General features: G+C 29.6%; 2 protein-coding genes and 1 non-coding gene across 4 annotated transcripts in view; 1 reads left to right on the forward strand and 2 right to left on the reverse strand.

Annotated features, from left to right (window-relative positions):
• The window catches only part of LOC111618763 (protein SMG9-like), a 50,436-nt gene extending 37,540 nt beyond the window's left edge, over positions 1 to 12,896 (forward strand). The window contains exons 10-13 of the mRNA XM_023360337.1: positions 345 to 452; positions 5,863 to 5,949; positions 12,506 to 12,638; positions 12,705 to 12,896. Coding sequence (XP_023216105.1) covers positions 345 to 452; positions 5,863 to 5,949; positions 12,506 to 12,638; positions 12,705 to 12,783 — 407 coding nt within the window. The 3' untranslated portion in view covers positions 12,784 to 12,896. The remainder of the gene's footprint in view (positions 1 to 344; positions 453 to 5,862; positions 5,950 to 12,505; positions 12,639 to 12,704) is intronic.
• Positions 12,090 to 12,220, reverse strand: LOC111618779. Its single transcript, XR_002755643.1, has one exon. It is a non-coding gene; the product is annotated as a U4atac minor spliceosomal RNA (small nuclear RNA).
• Positions 12,897 to 12,994: 98 nt separating the features above from the next.
• Positions 12,995 to 19,812, reverse strand: part of LOC111618762 (DDB1- and CUL4-associated factor 8-like) — a 42,905-nt gene continuing 36,087 nt past the window's right edge. For both annotated transcript variants that reach the window (XM_023360336.1, XM_023360335.1), the window contains exons 8-12: positions 18,169 to 18,276; positions 17,961 to 18,091; positions 17,758 to 17,877; positions 13,204 to 13,323; positions 12,995 to 13,131 (exon numbers count right to left, since the gene is read on the reverse strand). In XM_023360336.1, the coding sequence (XP_023216104.1) occupies positions 13,036 to 13,131; positions 13,204 to 13,323; positions 17,758 to 17,877; positions 17,961 to 18,091; positions 18,169 to 18,276 (575 nt within the window). In that variant the 3' untranslated portion in view covers positions 12,995 to 13,035. The remainder of the gene's footprint in view (positions 13,132 to 13,203; positions 13,324 to 17,757; positions 17,878 to 17,960; positions 18,092 to 18,168; positions 18,277 to 19,812) is intronic.

Below are 19,812 nucleotides of genomic sequence, written 5' to 3' on the forward strand. Positions count from 1 at the left end.
AATTAAGTATTATGCAAAAAGATAAGCAGCAGGTGATCAACACCAGATTAAACCCAAGGGAGAATAGAATTCAGAATACTTTTACAGCTCAGAATGGTAATAGTGTCCTCTGAAATAAAATGCAAGAACAAAAGTAATATAACTACAGTATTTAATTTTGTTACAATTCTTAAACTTTTTAGTTTTCTACATGTAGTATATATTTACTTTTAATATATTAAATAAAAAATTAACTAAATATAAAATTGTTTTATTTTAAATTTTGAGAATCAAAATATTCAATATTTTACATATATTTAAAATGCTGTTGTAGCTAATTTAGTTTTTATTATCTTTTCAAATAGTATTTGTTCAAAATAAATGCCAGAGAGCAGATTATTCTCCAAGCTGTCTTATTGAAATGCAAGAATTGCTGTCATTAATATTTCAAAAGTCTAAATTAAAACAAGCAGGTAAAAATCATTAAAATTAAAATATTAAAATTCTGTATGACGTTTCTAAAGTATTTTCTTTTTAAAACAGTCTTTTGTTAAATAATATAATACAGTGGTACCTCAGGATACGAAATTAATCCGTTCCGAAACTTAGATCGTATCATGAAAATTTCGTAAGGTGGATCATCTTTTCCCATACGATTACATGTAAAACCAAATAATTCGTTTCAACGCGAAAAACATACTCAAATTAAAGCCAAGTAATACATTTAAAAAAATAACTGTAGTAAGGAAAACAAATGAAAAATGCGAACTAATGTAACGTCGTATGGTGAGTTTTTGTTCGTATCGTGAAGCAAAAATATGTAAGAATTTCATGTCGTATCCTGAAAATTTCGTATGCTGGGGCGTTCGTATCCTGAGGTACCACTGTATATAAAAATCTCTTTAAGCAAAAGTTTAGGATAAGTATAGCAGCAAAATTATAAGTATAGATATCATAATAAATTTTTCATCAAGATATTTACTAATACATTACTATTAGAACAACAACTACAAAATTATAACAGTTAAATTTAACAACATTATGAAATGTATTATATAATACATCTAGTTTTGACAAACCTACTAATGAAGAGTAGGTACAGTACATAGCCCTCACAAATAAACATATTCTTTTAAGTATTTTAGTAATTTAAATTATATAGTTTTAATACTTCAGAATTTATATATACAGTATATATTTTTACATTTACAGTGGTACCTCAGGATACGAAATTAATCCGTTCCGAAACTGAGATCGTATCATGAAAATGTCGTAAGGTGGATCATCTTTTCCCATACGATTACATGTAAAACCAAATAATTCGTTCCAACACGAAAAACATACTCAAATTAAAGCCACGTAATACATTTAAAAAAATAAATGTAGTAAGAAAACAAATGAAAAATGCGAACTAATGTAACGTCGTATGGTGAGTTTTTGTTCGTATCGTGGAGCAAAAATATGTTCGAATTTCATGTCGTATCCTGAAAATTTCGTATGCTGGGGCGTTCGTAACCTGAGGTACCACTGTATTGTACTTATAATTTAATAGAATTTTTACTAATGAGTTAGTATGTTATTTTAAGATTAAATTTTGTTTTGTGTTTTTTTCCCCAAGCTAGTTTAGTCAGTCAATTGACCAGCTACCAGCTATTTTAGACATTTTTTGATAAGACTATGTCTTGTTTATAAAATTGCGGTGCCATTAGGGGCCATCCATAAATTACATAAGGGCAATTTCGGCCATTCTAGACTCCCACCCACCCCTGTGTAAGAAATCGTAATATTTTTTTTGATCCCCCTCCCCTTCCCTATCTTACATAATATTTTGGCATGATTTTATAGAAAGATTTTAACCAAAAAAGTTTTTCTATGAAACCCTAAAAACCTTAAGTCCAAAATATATAATTAGTTAATTAATATGTACTATTATTTATAAAGGACTTTATGTGAACAAATTTAAAAATATAAAAATTTAATGAATTCAAATGAGCAATTTATTTTAAGAACTTTATTTTTTAATTATTAACAATATTATTATTATTATTATTATCATCATTAATCAATGTCATAATATTTATTTTTATATTAATTTTAATTTTCACAAAAGACGCAAAAAACTTTGCCAGATCGACTAGCAAGTGCACATGTAAACATAAACGTCATACAAAATAAAACAAGAGAGAATAGAGAGAAACCACATTCCATTGCCATATTGATTACATCTTGGCTAAGGCCAAGAAAATAAACTACATGCTGCTAAAATGTGCTAGGTGCACCTGGCACATTTTAGCAGCTGGGGACTAAATAATAAAGCTTATAAAACTCTATATAATGGGGCAATATAACCAATGCTACTTTACGTGGCCTCTGGCTGTGGTTATGTAACTAGTAAAAATTCAGTAGCAAGTAAATTATTCTCTCTTCAAAACCAGTTTGCCATCAGAATTTCAAAGTGCTGCAGAACTGTTTTTACTAATGCCTCTCTGATACTAGCAGAGCTCCTTCCTTTGCCACTATGTATTGTCGAAAAGATTCTAAAGTACTACATCAGAACTACAAATGTCAAGGCTCAACAACAGTCTCTACTCCTATCTACGGCTGTTCATATGCTACCACATTGCAAGCATCCTACTATCTCTGATCATAATCCTGTAAACAAGGTTATTTGGTGTCATCTGCTTCCTCCATGGATAATCATGCAGACATTAATATCTACACAGACGTGTCCAAAAGCTCCTTTCTTGTCGGCTCAAGTATCTGTATCTTTCTCCAAACTGACATATTTTGTCAAAAATATGTTAGAGGGTACAGATACCTCCCACATACCTCCATCTATCAAGCTGAAGAAGATGCTGACTACCAAGCTGTTCAGTGGGCCACTTCACTACCAAACAAAAACTCTATCTATCAACATTTACAGTGATTCTCAGTCTGTCATAAAAGTGCTATTAAATCCCAATTGCAATTGCAATAGCAATAAAATCGCATATATCCAGCAACATATTAAAAATCTTGTAAATAAGATAACTTTTATATATGTTCCTGACCATACTGGCATACTAGGAAATGAAAAAGCCGACTTTGAGGCTAAGTCAGCTGCAAAGGACACTGATTTGGACTACACTCAACATCCCTCTCTCACATAGCAGCCTTAAAAATTATATTCATGACAATGCTATCCAAAAGTGGAATTAGTAAAAGCAATTGAGTAGTAAAACTGGTAGAATAACAAGACTTTATTTTCCTAGTGTTGAATGTAGGTTCTCATGACTACTTAGAGATTTAACGTTTGCTACTGCTCAACTACTTATCGAGCATGGTAATTTTAGAAGCTACTTGGCAATGTATAACTGGGCAGAAACTGTCTCTTGCTTTTGCTCTTCAGAAAACCTAGACACCGTCGACCATATGATCTATCATTGTCCAATTTACAATCAACATACACTTACTCTGAAATGAGAAATCTTTACACTTGGTTTCAAGCAGCCATGTCCACTTGATAAGCTTGTTCAGAAACCATTGTTTGATGCTTTTTACAATTATGTTCAAAAAATATGGAAGAAAAGACTATTTATAATTACTAGTTTTATATTTTAGTTTTTACTAAAAGCTGAATACTAATTTTATATTTACAGTAGAGCGTCGTTTATCTGAAAGTCAGTTATCCGAAACGTCAGTTAACCGAAAGTATTCCAGTCGGCAAATTTAAATTTTTCAAATGCTGTGGCGCTGCAATCTTTGGCTATATCTTTGGCTACTCCAATATTTTTTTTGTTGATGTGTGTGTTTTAGCTGGCAGCACTGGTACTTTTGTGTGGTGTTTTTCTGAGGACTGTGTCGGAATGTGTGTCGTGCTCACTCGAACATTTTTGATAGTAGATTAATGTCTAAATTATAATTTTTTTTCGTTTTTTATATTTTTCAATATATTTATTTTGTTTGTACAAAATAAAGAAATAATTTTTAATGATACAATAGCCACGATTATTATTATAAAAATTTTCGTTAGGTTTAACATTGATGAAAATTCAACGCGAAGCAACACGAAACAGAGAAAAATTTCAATATGGGATAGGTTAATTAATATATTTTTTTGTACATAATCGGTTATTTGAAAAATAAGTTATCCGAACAACCCCAGTCCCCAATTGATTTGGATAAATGATGCTCTACTGTACTTTGTATCATGTATTTTGGTTTATGTATTCTTAGTGTTATACACCCATAGGAGTGGTGCACTTATTCCAATAAAAAACAAGAGAGAAACCACCACACGGCCTTTCTCCCATGACAAAAAATGTGTCACTCTGTCACGTCACGTGAGACAATGAGTGTTCTTAATAGAAACTGCCAAATTGAAGCCAAATTCAAAACGCCACCACTCAACGAGATCAAAAAATAAAAATAAGAATATTACGTAAGACAAGATCTATTACCCCCTCTACCCCTGAGTAAGAAACCGTAAGAAATCCTTGACCCCACCCACCTCAAAATACCGTATGTAATTTATGGACAGCCCCTTACGGGTGCACACCTTAGAGGTATAAGGAGGGACTGTCAGGAGTTGCAATTTGGCACAGAGTATTTGGTGACCAAATCATGCAGAAATAAAAAAAAATTAGACTTGTAGGTACTCCGGGGACCGAGAACTGAATCAAAATAAAATACAAAATGGCAATATCTTTCTACAAACAGGCAAGAGTGTGAGATTTGCACGTGTATATATCGTTGGAAAGTTGGAAACGCAAATGTTGTGAAATCAAATTTTGACAAAATCTTTGGAATCTTTGAAAAAAGCCTCTCTGGTCGTGACTGCTGATCTTGACCGGTTGACCCAAGATATCTCATTTCAGCATTGGAATGTTTTTGAAACTAGATGATGCTAGTTGTTATAATTTTATATTAAAAGTAACTTCTAAAATATAATTTTTTTTTTATTTATAGATACATTTATTAATTAATATATTTATTTTGTTTATTCAAAATAAAAGAAATAATTTCAGATGATACAATAGCCATGATTATTTTTTTTTCAAAAATTGGAAATTTTCGTTAGGCATTGGCAAAAATTCAACCTGAGGCAACACGCAATGGAGAGAAATTTCGACATTGGATAGGTTAATTTCACTAAAAATGCCTTGTGGCCATGGTCAAGGTTGGCGAAGTTTGAACGATCACGTCCAGCCCTGAGTCTCTGAGACATAGTCTTGTCCCTAAAATCAGCCTTGCCATTGTACTTGTCTATTTGATTGTAATTGAAATTTGAAGGTTTCATTGCACTCCATAATACTAAATCAAATCTTAATAATAAATAAAAGAAAATACTATATTTTCTTTTAAATGTTATATATTTTATAGCATTTTATAAGTTCTTTAAGCGCATTATATAATAATAAATAATAACTTTTGTAAAATAAAGATTAAAAATCCAAGACAAAGTTATATTTGTATAGTATTGAAGACAAGATATGAAAAAAAATATTTTTGAAATCTTCTGAGTAGTCATGCATATGTGTATGCAGAGCCTGTAAAGAAATGTTGATTCTGTAGTGTTAATTAAGGTATGTGAAAAATGATATAGGAGTATTAAAGTATTATGTATGATAAAGCAAGTTATCTGAAAGATGAAGACTGCCTTTAATGTTAAATGGAAATATTTCACATTATTTTCACTAACTTTATATAAACTATGTTTACAAAAAATAGCTCCTTCCTTTGCCACTATGTATTGTCGAAAAGATTCTAAAGTACTACATCAGAACTACAAATGTCAAGGCTCAACAACAGTCTCTACTCCTATCTACGGCTGTTCATATGCTACCACATTGCAAGCATCCTACTATCTCTGATCATAATCCTGTAANGCTTTTGTTTCATTAGGACATGTATGCATGGAGTTTTTTTCAAAGAAATATTATCAATCTTCAGTAAATCTCTTTCTTATTCCGGAAATTGGAGAAGAACAAGGTTAATTTTTAAAATATTTTTTGATTAGATTTATAATTATTTCTTTTGTATAGGGTTTCTTGCAAATATTTATCTTAGGAGAATAATTGAAGTGAGCAATCAAAATATTTACTGCAGAAGAGGAAAAACGTTTTTATATAGTATTTAAGTTATTTTTAATATATTTTAGATTTAATTTTAATGTTATATCAGTATTCTATTGAAATACTAATAGATTATTAATATAATGTTAACATTCTATTGAAACCCTGTTCAGAGCCTAGTGGCTCTGAACAGGGTTTCAATAGAACTTAGGCCTGTTCAGAGCCTAGTGGCTCTGAATAGGCCTAAGTTAAAATTCAAAGTGGGAGGGCTACAGACAGGAAAGGCATCTGTTTGTAAAAGTGAAAGCTAAATCAGGAAAAACAGTGTTCCATGAAAAGTAGGCCTAATAATGCTGATGAAAGAGATCAATATTCTATTGAGATATATTTAAATTGTCTCTAAAAGTAAATAATATTATTAAATAATTTCAATAATTAGTTATTCAATAATAATATTAAATTATTATTGAATTTAATATTATTTTAATATAGTGGTTGGTGATGAAACAGATTGATGTTTGCATGACAGTCAATGATATGTATGCTTCAGTGTTATTTATATCCATAAATAATGCCAAAGCATACATGTTAGGTGTTTTGCATCAGAAAACTTAAAAGTGCAAGCAACAGGTGATGGGGGATTCATCCGTTGAATCAGAGAATAATTCATCAGTGGGAATTCCATAATCACTATGATTGTTTCTTGTTTTAAATCATGTAAAAAGCATTAAAATTGGAGTTATAAACTTTTAAAGTTTGCAAACTCCAAGCTTTATTTATGTTAATGTCTTATGATTAAGTTTAAGGTTACATTTACATAACTCAGTGTGAATGGATGCATGAAATAACATAGGTACATACAAGTTTTATGTTTATGCTTAATTTTCATTGTGAAAGTGCTTTTACTCCCATACTGTTAATCTTAAAGCAATACTTATACCATTGTTTTAATTGTTAATGGAACCAAAAGGAAATTTAAATAAATAAAGAGATGTGCATGAATGTTATTAATTTAAATACAGTAGAGTCTCGAAAACTCGGCCTAATGTGGACCGAAGGGTGGCCGAGTTTGTGAAAATGCTGGGTTATCAGGAATGGGGTTAAAAAAAAATAAGTATGAGTGTTTCCTCAGAAAATACTGTACTGTACTTGTATGTATTGTTTGCTTGAGAATACAACAGAAAATAAACTGCCCAAATACCCTTAAACAAAGGAAAAGTACGAACTTTATGAAGGCATAGAGCCTTTACTACATGAAAATGAAAATTAATGAATACACTGTGTACAGTAATTTACCTGATAAGACAGACCCCAGAAAAATACTTTATAAGGCATAAAGCTGTCTGTAATGAAAATTAATTAATTAAGGATTTTTTTGCCCTGCCAGGGTGTGGCCGAGTTATCTGGAGTTCCGAGTTTTCGGAACTCTACTGTATTCATATTTACTTTAATTTTTATATAATGTATTTATATATTAAATAAGGAAATTTTCATTAAATTAATTTCATTTTAATTTGCAAATTCTATTTTATAGTGATGCTAAAATATAACTGAATAAAGACTCATGCTATTTTTTGAGGCAGCTTGATTTGGATAAAATTAAAATGAATATATATTAAATATTTTTATGGCTATTTTACCCTTATCAATATGAAACTCTCATAAAACATACCAGTAAGCTCTCATGGGTTGGGTAGGGTTGGATTAGGTTATGAATTTACTTGCAATTAGTATTGATAGGTGTAGCCAAATATCTGTAGCATACAGGCAGTTAACAGTCAAAAACCAGCCCAGATAATGTCAATAATGAAATACAATGGAGTACTATTTATAGGTTTTGCACTTATGTCATTTTATGTTGGTCTTCAGACTATTCCTATACCTTTCTATAATGAAGTATTTTATTTATGCATATAAATTCATTAGGGTGTTTCCTTAATACATAATTAGTTTTTTGTGATAAAGATAATAGATATTTCAATGTTCTTTTTGAAACTATAGTCAGAATTTCTACAGACCATTAAATATTTGTTTTATTCTTGTGTCTCTTTCTTCATATTTATAGAATTAAATGTTGCAAAATTAATCTCACCAAGTAAATTGCCTCTTAGAGAGGGAAAGTTAGTTGTAGATTATTAGCTGATTGGTATCAAGTGATCAAAATGTAGGGGAAGTCTACATATTTGAAGTGTTCTATAATAACAAAAGTTGAGGGCAGTATACTACCCATTATCAGTGATGTTTCAGTTTTGAATAAGCAAAAAATCACTTTGAAATTTATTGCTGTTAATGAGGTACAGTATGAGAATTATGTCTACTTGACTACTGATTACTGTAGCTTCAAAAAATATATGCAATAAAAATTTTAAATAAAAGATAAACATGATATAAGAACAAACCATTCCATATGATGGTCTAAAGATGGAATGGTAAAATCCAAAAAGCACTTAATCGTATTAAATAGTTGTGACTCCAATAGTTGTGAATGTTTCATTCTAAAGTAAAAGATTATACATTGAAACATTTGTTAAAAGCTGTGAAACTATGAGTTTGTTGTATGAACAAACTCATAGTTTGACATTCTGCCATCTTATGGTTCATCTTGACTGAAATTTTATCAGTCTTTTCAGACATATATTTACATATAGAGTGCTTTACTATATATTACTGGTATAAATGAAAATTAAGACAATTTTTTAATAAAAATACACAATACATGTGAACTAAATTGAACTAAAATGAAGTGAACTAAATTGAACTAATAAAATGTGTCTTTGAGTTGAGGAAATACAGTATACATCATAATATTGATCATAATTATAATAATAGCTTTAAGTTTGGATTATAGTGTCCAAACATCATGTTTAGACAGTGAATTTATTAAGAACAACTATTGGATTGACTATTTCACAAATTAAAATCACATTTACATGTAGTAAATATATGAAGCAGTAACTATATAATTCCTAGTTTTATTTCTATTTCATGAAATTTTCTTACTGTCTGTCAGAAAATGTTAGTGTTATCACTTTGAATAAAATTTTATATGCTTGTTCATTTATTCACAGAAATATAATTAAATATTATTTTTTCATATTTGTGAGTGAATGAATTGTCATTCATCTACATCTACAAATTGAATCTACCATACCATAATTTCCCTACCAGGTTACTGGGGCACTTACTCGTGTTATATCAGCATCATCTATGTTCAGAACATAATGTTGATCTCTGTATTTGGATGGGAATCCCATACCACATACTTTGAAGTGGTTCATATAGATCTGTTTTAAATAAACAAAGATATGTAGCAAAGTATTAAATATAGGACAGCAAAGATTAATGTGAGCAAAATTCCTTACATGGATATTGATAAGAATCCACTAATAATTTTTGTTAGTTACAAGGAAAATATACAAAATTTTCTGTATTTTAGGATATTAACTTATTAAAAAGAATTATAGGGTATGAATTTAAACAATAAATGGATAAGACAAGTATAATGTATTCAACACTATTATTTTGCATATAACAGATTAGTTCTGCATAAGATCTAAGATTTTGAAGAGAAATGGAATTAATTTTTTGAAAAACCAATGTCACAAAAATTCTAGCTATAACTGATCTTGGTTGTTTTACTGTACAAATGGAAAAATCCAGCAACGAGTTGCTCAACTTTTACTTTCCCGGCAACATTTGATGCCGCCATCTGTTATCATATTTTATTTTAAAAATTTTTTATATTTTTAACTATTATAAAATAGCAGAAAGCTTAATTTTGAGGGTAGGAATGGGTTTTATAAAAAATTGCAAATGTTAAAACGAGTAAAATCGTCATTAATTCCGATCCTACTGGAGATACACACGACACCATTATTTCTCCACTCCCTCTACCTTTAATCACTAAAATTTAAGAGCATCAATCCCTCTAATAAATCTGCAAAATTTCGAAATTTTCGACAAAAAGCACAGCAGTTATTATTAAGCTTCAAAGTTGATGAACAGAATTGCATCATATAAACATTAACATCCATACATACAGGAAAAAACCCGATTTTTTTTTGCATTTCTCAACATTTCAGGTTCCGAGTCCAAAAATGTAAAAATCTTGAAGGGTCCTTTTTTCACCAATTGCCATAGTTACCCCCTCCGTTACATATAACAGAGCCGGCCAGGAAAGTAAAACGAGATAAATTATTTTCTCTTATACGTTTTTCTAATAATTTTGGGAGATACAAATTTTGTAACAAATAGTAATGCAATAAATTTTATAATGATCCAGAAAAACTTTTGGATTTTTTTAAAGAAATGAATACAGTATTTGCACAATGTTATAATTTTATTTTTTAAAAATATCTTATAAGCACGTAAAAATTATATAGATAAATTTTTGTTACAAAGTAAATCTCATCTCATGGTGCCATATCAGGTTTGTCCCGACCTCGGCCACACCTGGCGCAGATTAGTAAGTACGCCAAGGCGTTACTAGGGAAAGTTAGTACCCAGAGTGGTTTCCCGTTGCCTTCTCTGGGGCGCGATGTTACGCGAGGGGAATTGGCCTCCTATTTAGTCGTTATTGGCAAGGAGAAAACCCGGAAAACTCCAAGCAGCCAGCCTGTCCGATCGCGGCGCGAACCCACGACCAAACTCCCAGTGCTTAGGGTAAGAAGACCACTCGGCCACTGGTGGGCCTACAAAGTAAATAGTGTAATTATTATAGACGTTTTAAATTCGTTCAAAACACAACATTAAATGAGAGGATTTATGTGAAAGAGAAAACATTTTCAGATTTGAAAAGATATTTATGTAATTATCAATGATATTAGAACAGATAGCTAAAATTCTCTCGATATCTCGATGTTTTTTAAAAATTAAGAGGGGAGAAAAATGTACACAATCATTTATCCGTGTACAGTATATTTGAGAAAGTCTTAATATTTTTTATAATGCTTGATTTTAGACATAAGCTATTGTATATTATCTTATAAAAGAGCTTCTTGTCTCAAGAATTATTGAAACTAGTATCTCAAATACTACAGTAGAGATAAGAGACTTATCACACTGCTATTGGAACATCAAAATAACACTTCTATCATCAATACTGGTATGCATTTCGGTAAACAAGTCTCTCAACAGCCATACATAAACATATATAGAATCTATGTTTATGTATGATGATAGAAGTGTCATTTTGAGTTACCAGTAGCAGTGTGGTGCTATCTAAATACTGTATATAAAATTGCTTGTCCTGATTGACTGACTCACTCACTCACTGATTCATCATCGCCCAGAGCAGACCGCTTAACCTAAAGAGGTGAAATTTGGTAGACAGTTAGGGTACGTCATGGAAACGCACACTAAGAAGGGATTTTTCGAAATTCCCCCGCGGGGGAAGAGGGAGAGCATTAAGGCTTAACCGGAAGAATGGCTTCTACTGTACTATTTTAGGTGCGATTTTTTGTTTTTATCTGCGTTTTAGTAGGGGTATGCCATGGCAATGCACGCTAAGAAGGAATTTTTCGAAATTTCCCCGCGGGCGGGAGAGGATTTAGTCTTCATCGAGTACTTAGGTGTATTAAATTAATAACATTTCAGACATTGTTATAAATATTTTTATCTATTTTGATTTTAAAAATGTTCGAACCGTTTTAGATTCGAATTTGTTATTGCATATTGGTTCGATTATAGAACGATTGTAAACGTTCCAGAAAATTGATCAAATTGAAAATAGTTTGTTTGATTCTCGGCAATTCTCATCATTTTCAGCGGTAGGTGTTATATAACATTACTATGGTTATTGAAATATTGAATGTAAATGGGGTTTGCTTGCAAAACCTCCGCAGACGAAGTCGCGGGTAACAGTATTAGATATAACAGACTTACTTGTATATCGTGTCAAATTTTCAGTAATGTAAGTTATTTAATAGAGATTTAATTTAATTCGTTATAATCGATCAATGTTTTGATCAATCGATCTGAAGTTCTAAAAAAAACTGCATAATTAAAGTACCGCACATTATAGATTGCTATTAATTATAAGTAAAAAGCGCCCTCTCGGGCTCCAAAAATTGCACCCTTTAGCCCAATAAAAATAATTGGGTGGTGCTATGAATGTGTTGATGGGTGTCAGCAGAACTGCCCTCACTTGTCGATCCTCGAACAGTCACTCACCCCTTGATAGAGACGGTTACAAATTACCGTTTCTAGCTTTTACTTATAGTGAGAGTTGTGCAAGCTTTGTTGGTGTAAGAAACTTTGGATAAGCTTAATGACTGTCGCTCAAGATTTAGAATGTTATAAATTCATTTATTAGTATTTGGTCATTATTTCGATTCGATTTTTATAGACAAATTCTGTTTAGACGGTTGTCTTTAATGATTTTTATTAAATAATAATAATTAGTAGTAGTAGACGACGGTAGCTCCATCTATCGGAAAAATATACAATTACAGTGATAATTTGGATAATTTCAGGCAATGGGGAAGAAATTATTACGGAATATTCTGGACATCCCGGATTTGAAAGTTTAGCGAATTCTTTCATTCGTCAAGTACTTTCCATGCCACGAAGTCTCTTGACGCACACCGCATTATCCGAAAAAAATTGGTATTTTTTTCCGCATGATAAATTCGTTTAATCAACTTAAGTTTTAACGAATTTATTTTTTTTCAGGTTTCATTACGCGGCCAGAATTTGGGAAACAGTCAAGAAATCAAGTTTATTTTTAGAATATAGCAGATTACTTCCATAGAATTTTATTTATTTATAGTGAAAAAATTTTATTTCCACAAAAATATACATCTTGGTGACATATTCCACTGTACAATTATAAATGTTTATTTTGTAATAAAATGACTAATAATACATTGATTTGATTACTTGAATATATTAATAAGAGAAAGTCTACACAATTATTTTTGTTAATAAATATTAATTAAACACAAAATTTTTAAAATATATTTGAACATCTCATTTGTTTTCTAAATAAATAAATTGCAATTTTTCAACTTTGTGTACATTGAATGATATGGGGAACTTCCAGTTCGTCTTCGCTGTCTGTGTCATTGGAATTGGAATCGTCTTGATGTCGTTGTCTCGCCTTAAAAGTAAATTACAAAGCAATTATGAGACAGAAAATTAAGAATATTTTATAATTTTTTTTATAGCTCACTCTTCGTCTTGCCGCCAAACGGATGTTCTGGACAAAGAACGACCACATTTGTCTGTTGATTCCATCCACGTATCCTCTTTTGATCTCTTCTTGGCGTTCTTTCAGATTGGCACTTGTTTGCTAAATTAAAAATTTATTATTATTAAGATAATTATTATTAATTAGAAACTGACAAGAATTCATTTTATTATATACTATAAATATCATTATAATACTGTATTTATAACACACAATATAGCAAAATATTTATAAAAAAAATTGAACTTTGTATATTTTCTAGAGCTGCTAATAAATGTTTTAAGCAAATGATTTTATAACAAACAAAAATCTTTTTCTTTTAAGAAAATCTTATTTTAGTTTGCTTGATGCATATATTGTATTTGGAATCCATATCTACAAATTTTAACAAAATATTTAATTGTAGAAAGTGGAGTTTGATTTTCTTTTAATTCAACTTAACAACTTGAAGTAACTTTGTTCTATAAGCGCAATGTAGCGTAATAACGATCACTTGGCACTATTCACTTCTTTATTTCACTTTTCGTTGATATGCGTTTACACACACATTTCGGACCTCTTGTGTAAACGCGTATCAACGAAAAGTGAAATAAAGAAGTGAATAGTGCCAAGTGATTGTTATTACGTTACACTGTGCTTATAAAAAAATATGACACAGTTTCAAAACATGGTAGAAAAACTTTAAGTAACATTTTTGAACAGCTTATGAATTTTTAAAATGGATTTGAACAAAATAAAGTTGGTGTATTGATATAACAACATGTAAGAACCATTCATTTTATAAAAATTGATATTTAAAAAGAATATGTAATTTTATATTAATGTCAATATCAATTGTTTATGGATGACTAGTCTTTTACCAAGTGTCTGTTATTTGTTTTGTTGTATTGTGAAGCAGCAGCATCATGAATTTTATGCTTTTTTTGTGTCACTTTTTGACAGAATTCTTGTAAAACTAATGATTCTGTTGATTTGTATATATGCAATTTTAATAATTTATTTTATAAAATTTAAATTGATTTCTTGAGTGCTGCTCAATTTGACTTTTAAGAGAAAGTACTTGGCAATAATTTTAAATTCCAAAAAAGATAAACAGCACTGATAGGTTATTGACTGACACAATCAAAAATTAAAATTTAGTATTTTTTATTTTCCAAAAAATACTGTCCAAATTTATATGACATTTTGTTTTTTTTAAATGATTTACATCTGATCAATACTTATGAAAGTTAATAATTCTATTTTTTATATCAAATGAGCTAGTTATGTATTTATATATATATAAACACTAATAACAATATTTAAAAAATAAAAATTGAAACAAACACATCATCATGAAATAATGCAAAAAAGACAGTTGGCCTACCCTACTTTCAGTGATCAGTGAATTAAAATTACTTAAATTTTTTTAATATAATAAAATTTTGAAATTAAGAAATATCTGCCATCTTCATACAATTCATTCCTGGACTTGAACAAATAATTTGAAATTATTTTTCTGAAATCACAGTTGAAGATACAATATAGTTATTGTTGTCTCAATAAGACACACTGATTACTATCCACATTATAGCTTGAAAATAACTTTCACTTTCACCAGAAGAGTTTGTGACATGTTTACTCTAAGGATACAGTTGTCCACATTATATATTAATCTCTCTCTCTTATAAATTAATCATCTATTTTTTAAATCAATCCATCAGGAAATTTTCCTGTACTGTGTTTTTTTTCTTTTTTCTCTGTTGATTATATCTTTTAATCTATTGACACAAGTACATAAATATTTTACCAATTTTACAAATGAAATAATTTTCTTCTCTTACAAATTCTCATGCAATAAATAAATAAATAAGGTTCAAAGTAGAAGTTTTAATATTATGCAAATACATCATCTAAATTATTTTTATAAGATATTCTAAAGATTTTAGATATTAACCAAGCAATTTTTAAAAATTAATATTAAATAAAAGCTAAAAAAAATACACAATAATTGACTACAGTTGCATTTTCAGATTACCTGTTTAACCTTATTAACACTTATTAGATAGTAATTAAAATTTTTAAATGACATATTTATACATTTTGAAAAATTAAAAAAGCAAATTAATTTCATTATAAAATCAAAATTGACTTTGATTGCATAAGATTATACTTTAATAATAATAAGGCATTTAATTTTTTATTTTCATAGACAGCAAGATCATGCTTTAAAAAATAATTTGTATTATTCCGAAAATTGTAAAAAAATTTTTAGAATACAGGTGGCTTTGTTCTTTCATGTTAAATTACATAATGTATTTATTTCCTGATGAAGGTCAACGAAAAGGACTAAAAACATTTGATTAGTAAATACAGTATTTTACTGCATAATTAATGGTTATGTGTTTGTTGTTAATTTATGCACAGTCGTGTTAAATTATTCTGAATATTAAAGAAGTGTTAAAGAAAAGAGCAAAGTAAGTCTTAAAACACATTTTGCATTTGAAAGATAAAATTTGTATTCAGAAACCTTAACTTTATAAATAAATTGTGAACAAAAACAGGAAACTTAGAAATGTTAAATGTATATACAATTAGATAATATAAAGTATAATAAGCTTAAATCATATATACTATATTATACTTTATATTATATAGGCTTATTATTATTTACACTTTTCCAGATATACCATTATATATATCTGGAAAAATATAAAATAATATATAATCATTATTGAATCAATTTTAAGAAAAGATATATGATATAGTGAGAACAATGTCATTAATACAGTTTTCAATTTTGTCATTAATTATTTAAAAAATTATATAAAAATCCTCAAATATGTTAATTTAAAATAAACTTATTAACTATAAGGAAAGCCTGACTATTCATTTATTCCATGCAGGAAATTTATGTTGAATGTAGGAACTTTTTAAAAATATAAACCTTCAAAGACATTTGTATTTCCACTCTTCACATGCATGTGGGTTGGCAGGCTGGAGAGTTTTTTCCATTACAGTGGTGCCTCGAACAAAGTACTTAATCCGTTCCAGGTGCACGTCCGTTATACGAAATGCATTTTCCCATAGAAATACATGTTAAAACATATAATTCGTTCCGCAGCATAAAATAACCGTACTATACCATAAAAAATGAAAATGGAGCAGACACCAATTATGCTGGGTAGTCAGATGCTGTGAGGAGGAGGTGGAAGAACACTTTCTTTACACATTCATACAGATACAGACTTTTTACACATTGCAGCGGGTCTTTTTTTTATTGTTTTTTAATCGGAGTCAGATTCAGGAGAGGCTACCGGAACTTGCAGGGTCAACTTCTCTTGTTCCATCCTTTGTTTTTTGCCCGCTGGCTTCTTGAAAAACATGACCAAGGTGGTCTGTTTCTCTTTCTTCTTTAACACCTGTCGGAAATGACGGACAAAGGTGTCATCGTAGAGATCATTGATCCTGTTGGCCTCAGCTCTGTTTGGATAATGAGTGTTGGTAAACTCCTGAACCTCTCCCCATTCGACAAGAAAGTTTTTGTCAACTTTCACTCCTGATGATTTCTTGCTTTGTTTCAATTGAAATCACCTTTCTGTTTTTTTAGAAGCCATGATGCATTATAAATGACTTAACTTGCCAGATTATATGATACGAATAATTCTTTATTAATTAAGATCACTAAACACTTCTACGAGCTACTCTCGCTCCGTTTGTTTTTTACAACCTCTTTTCGTCCCGCCACCTCGGCATCTACACAATTACATTTCGTTTATTTGAATCGTCAACATATATTACATTACATTTAATGTTTATTTAAATTATCAACATATATTACATTACATTTAATGTTTATTTAAATCATCAACATATATTACATTACATTTCTACTTCAGATATACTAATAATACATTCTAATAATACTAATATATCCTAAAAATAGCAATGGCAAAAGAGTGGAAACATCATTCGCACTTGTTCGAAAAAAATCCATTGTTCGTCTCACGTAACTGCCGAACGGAAAGTCCGTTGTTCGCAGCAAGTCCGTTGCTCGAGTCATGTAACGGTCAAACAGAAAGTCCATTATTCACAGCGTCCGTTATACAAGGCACCACTGTATTTATTTTTCATGACGACCAGATGTAATGAATCAGGTGACAAGGAGAGAAAAATTGGGTTTGAGTTCAAAAAAAGAATGGTTAGAATCAGTATGAAGTAGAATAAAGTATTTCTGACATAGGCGATAGGTCATTTCTGTAGTAAATCATAAGGCTGGAAACATGATAATGATGTTCTCACCACTATCACAGCATCACAACTGTTATTATATTTTATAGTATACTGTATTAAGTTTTGAAAAATAAGCATATAGAAGTGATGTCTTCACGCTTGAAATGCTTATATAAAAAATTTATAATTATTCCAACATAATAATTTTGAGAAATTAAACTAAACTTTCCTTTTAGAATCTAAAACATGTTTAATCTTTAAGATTTCACTATATAAACTTTTCCATATTTTCATAATGTTTACTATGAAAATTAGAAAACTTACATCTTTTATTGCAACGTAATTTGGAAGATTTTCTGAAGATGGCATCCAGATTTTAATATCACAACGTAATCCACTTGTTGCCAATATTGGACAACTGGGATGTGGCTCCAGGCAGTTAACCTATAAAAAAAACTTATTAATTCCAGGTTTTTTTAATTATTATAAAATTCCAGTTTAATAATAAATATGATAAATTCAATTACCAAATCTGCTTCTACACCATTGAGACATTGCACAATATGTTCTGTGTCAGAATCCCAAAAATAAATATTACTGCAATCACTGCCACTAATAATATATTCACTCTTTGGTCCAAAATAGTTAACATTCTTAACTGTAAGAAGTAAACAAAATAATAAGAATAGTTCTATCTAATTTATAATCTTTGAGATGTTTAACTTTTGATTTTACCTGTGTGATTATTTCTATGACCTCGATATTTATGCTTATATTGAAGTACATCTTCATTGTTTAAATCAAAAGTATAGATGTCTTCATCATTATATGAAGCTAATATTTCTGAAAAAGTCATCTATGTTTAGGATGATAAATAAAATGTATATGTATGTGTTTTATCTTCAAAATGCACAAAAGTCAACATATCTAATTTTATATTTAAAAATGGTGCTAAGGACACCAAAATCATTTTATAATTTAGAAATGTTTAAATCCTGAATAAAGGCTGGAAACATTTAGGCCATCCTCAGAATACATTTAAATCTCAAAATGGAACAACACAGAATAATTTTTAAATTAACCAATCATCAAGTTTTGTAATTTATATAATATATAATAAGGTTATTTGAAAGATAAAAAATTATATATATTTAATATAAATTGTCAGTATGTTGTAAAATTCTACTTGATGATTGGTTAATTTCTAATTAAAAATAAATTCAATCAGCTCCTGTTTTACAATCACTCTTTTTATAACTAATAAATATTGTGTTTGAAGTATATTTTTTGTTGACCATCTCAGTAGTATCATATCATTCAAATTCTATTTTTCCAAGAATGTAATCTCAATGAAATTATGGGAATAGTGTGTTATGACAGTAAATTTATGGAAAATACAATGGCTTGCTTTATAGCAGTTCAGTTTTAATGATGATTTTTTGAGCTTTGAATAATCATCACTAGTAAACCAATATTTTTAATATTTTCAAAACACCATTTTTTTTGTATAGTTAACTAATTTTATGTATAAAAAGCAATTTGAAAGCAAGTGTGAGTTATGCAATAGTGTGGTTTTATTTACCAATTTTAATTTGCAATTTATTATGAATTCATCAAAAGCTTTTCTTTTGTCTAAACATTTTTAATGTCTTTAAACTAAAGTTATTACTGGTTGAAAGGTAAGTTGTTAAATTTGTATCTTGCACTACTGGCAATTTGTCAGATTTCAACTGTCAGTAGTGCTCTCCTTTCCATGTAAACTATATAGAAACAAATTTAATTTTAACATATGTTCATACATTAAAATTAAATTTGTTTCTGTATACATAGAACAGGGGTGGATCCACAAGGGATACAGGGAGTACAGGGGCACAAGTTCTCCACATTAAATAAATAAATTTTAATTGTTTTGTGTCAAAAAGTGTTTTTTAAAAACATTTATGATGAAANGTACTGGGACTGGGAACATGAAGGCCAAGCAAAGTGGTTTGGGCGAACTCGTGACAAGTCATGCGTACACGTAGCGTAGAACATTACATTAACATGCAATTAGTCATAGTTTCTTTGCTTACTAGATATCTCGTAGCAAAATAGAACTGACAATGAGTTATCTTGAACTGCACTTAAGTAAATTTCCAAGAAAATGCCTAAAGGCTCTAAACTTTGCAACACCCCAATCATGGCGCCGCAGCACCCCGGTTGAAAAACACTGTGTTATTGTCTGGATCCAGCACTGACAATGAATAAGAACTGAACAATGGACTCTCACAAATTGGTGTCACTAGATATTATTGACATTAAAATTTTTCATATTTAATTTGTTTAGTTTATTTTAGCAATTATTATCATCATTATTTCCATTTATTATCCAATTATTAT

This window comes from Centruroides sculpturatus, unplaced genomic scaffold (genome assembly GCF_000671375.1).
Source record: "Centruroides sculpturatus isolate CEXI.00-Female unplaced genomic scaffold, Cexi_2.0 scaffold188, whole genome shotgun sequence".
Taxonomy (NCBI): domain Eukaryota; kingdom Metazoa; phylum Arthropoda; class Arachnida; order Scorpiones; family Buthidae; genus Centruroides; species Centruroides sculpturatus.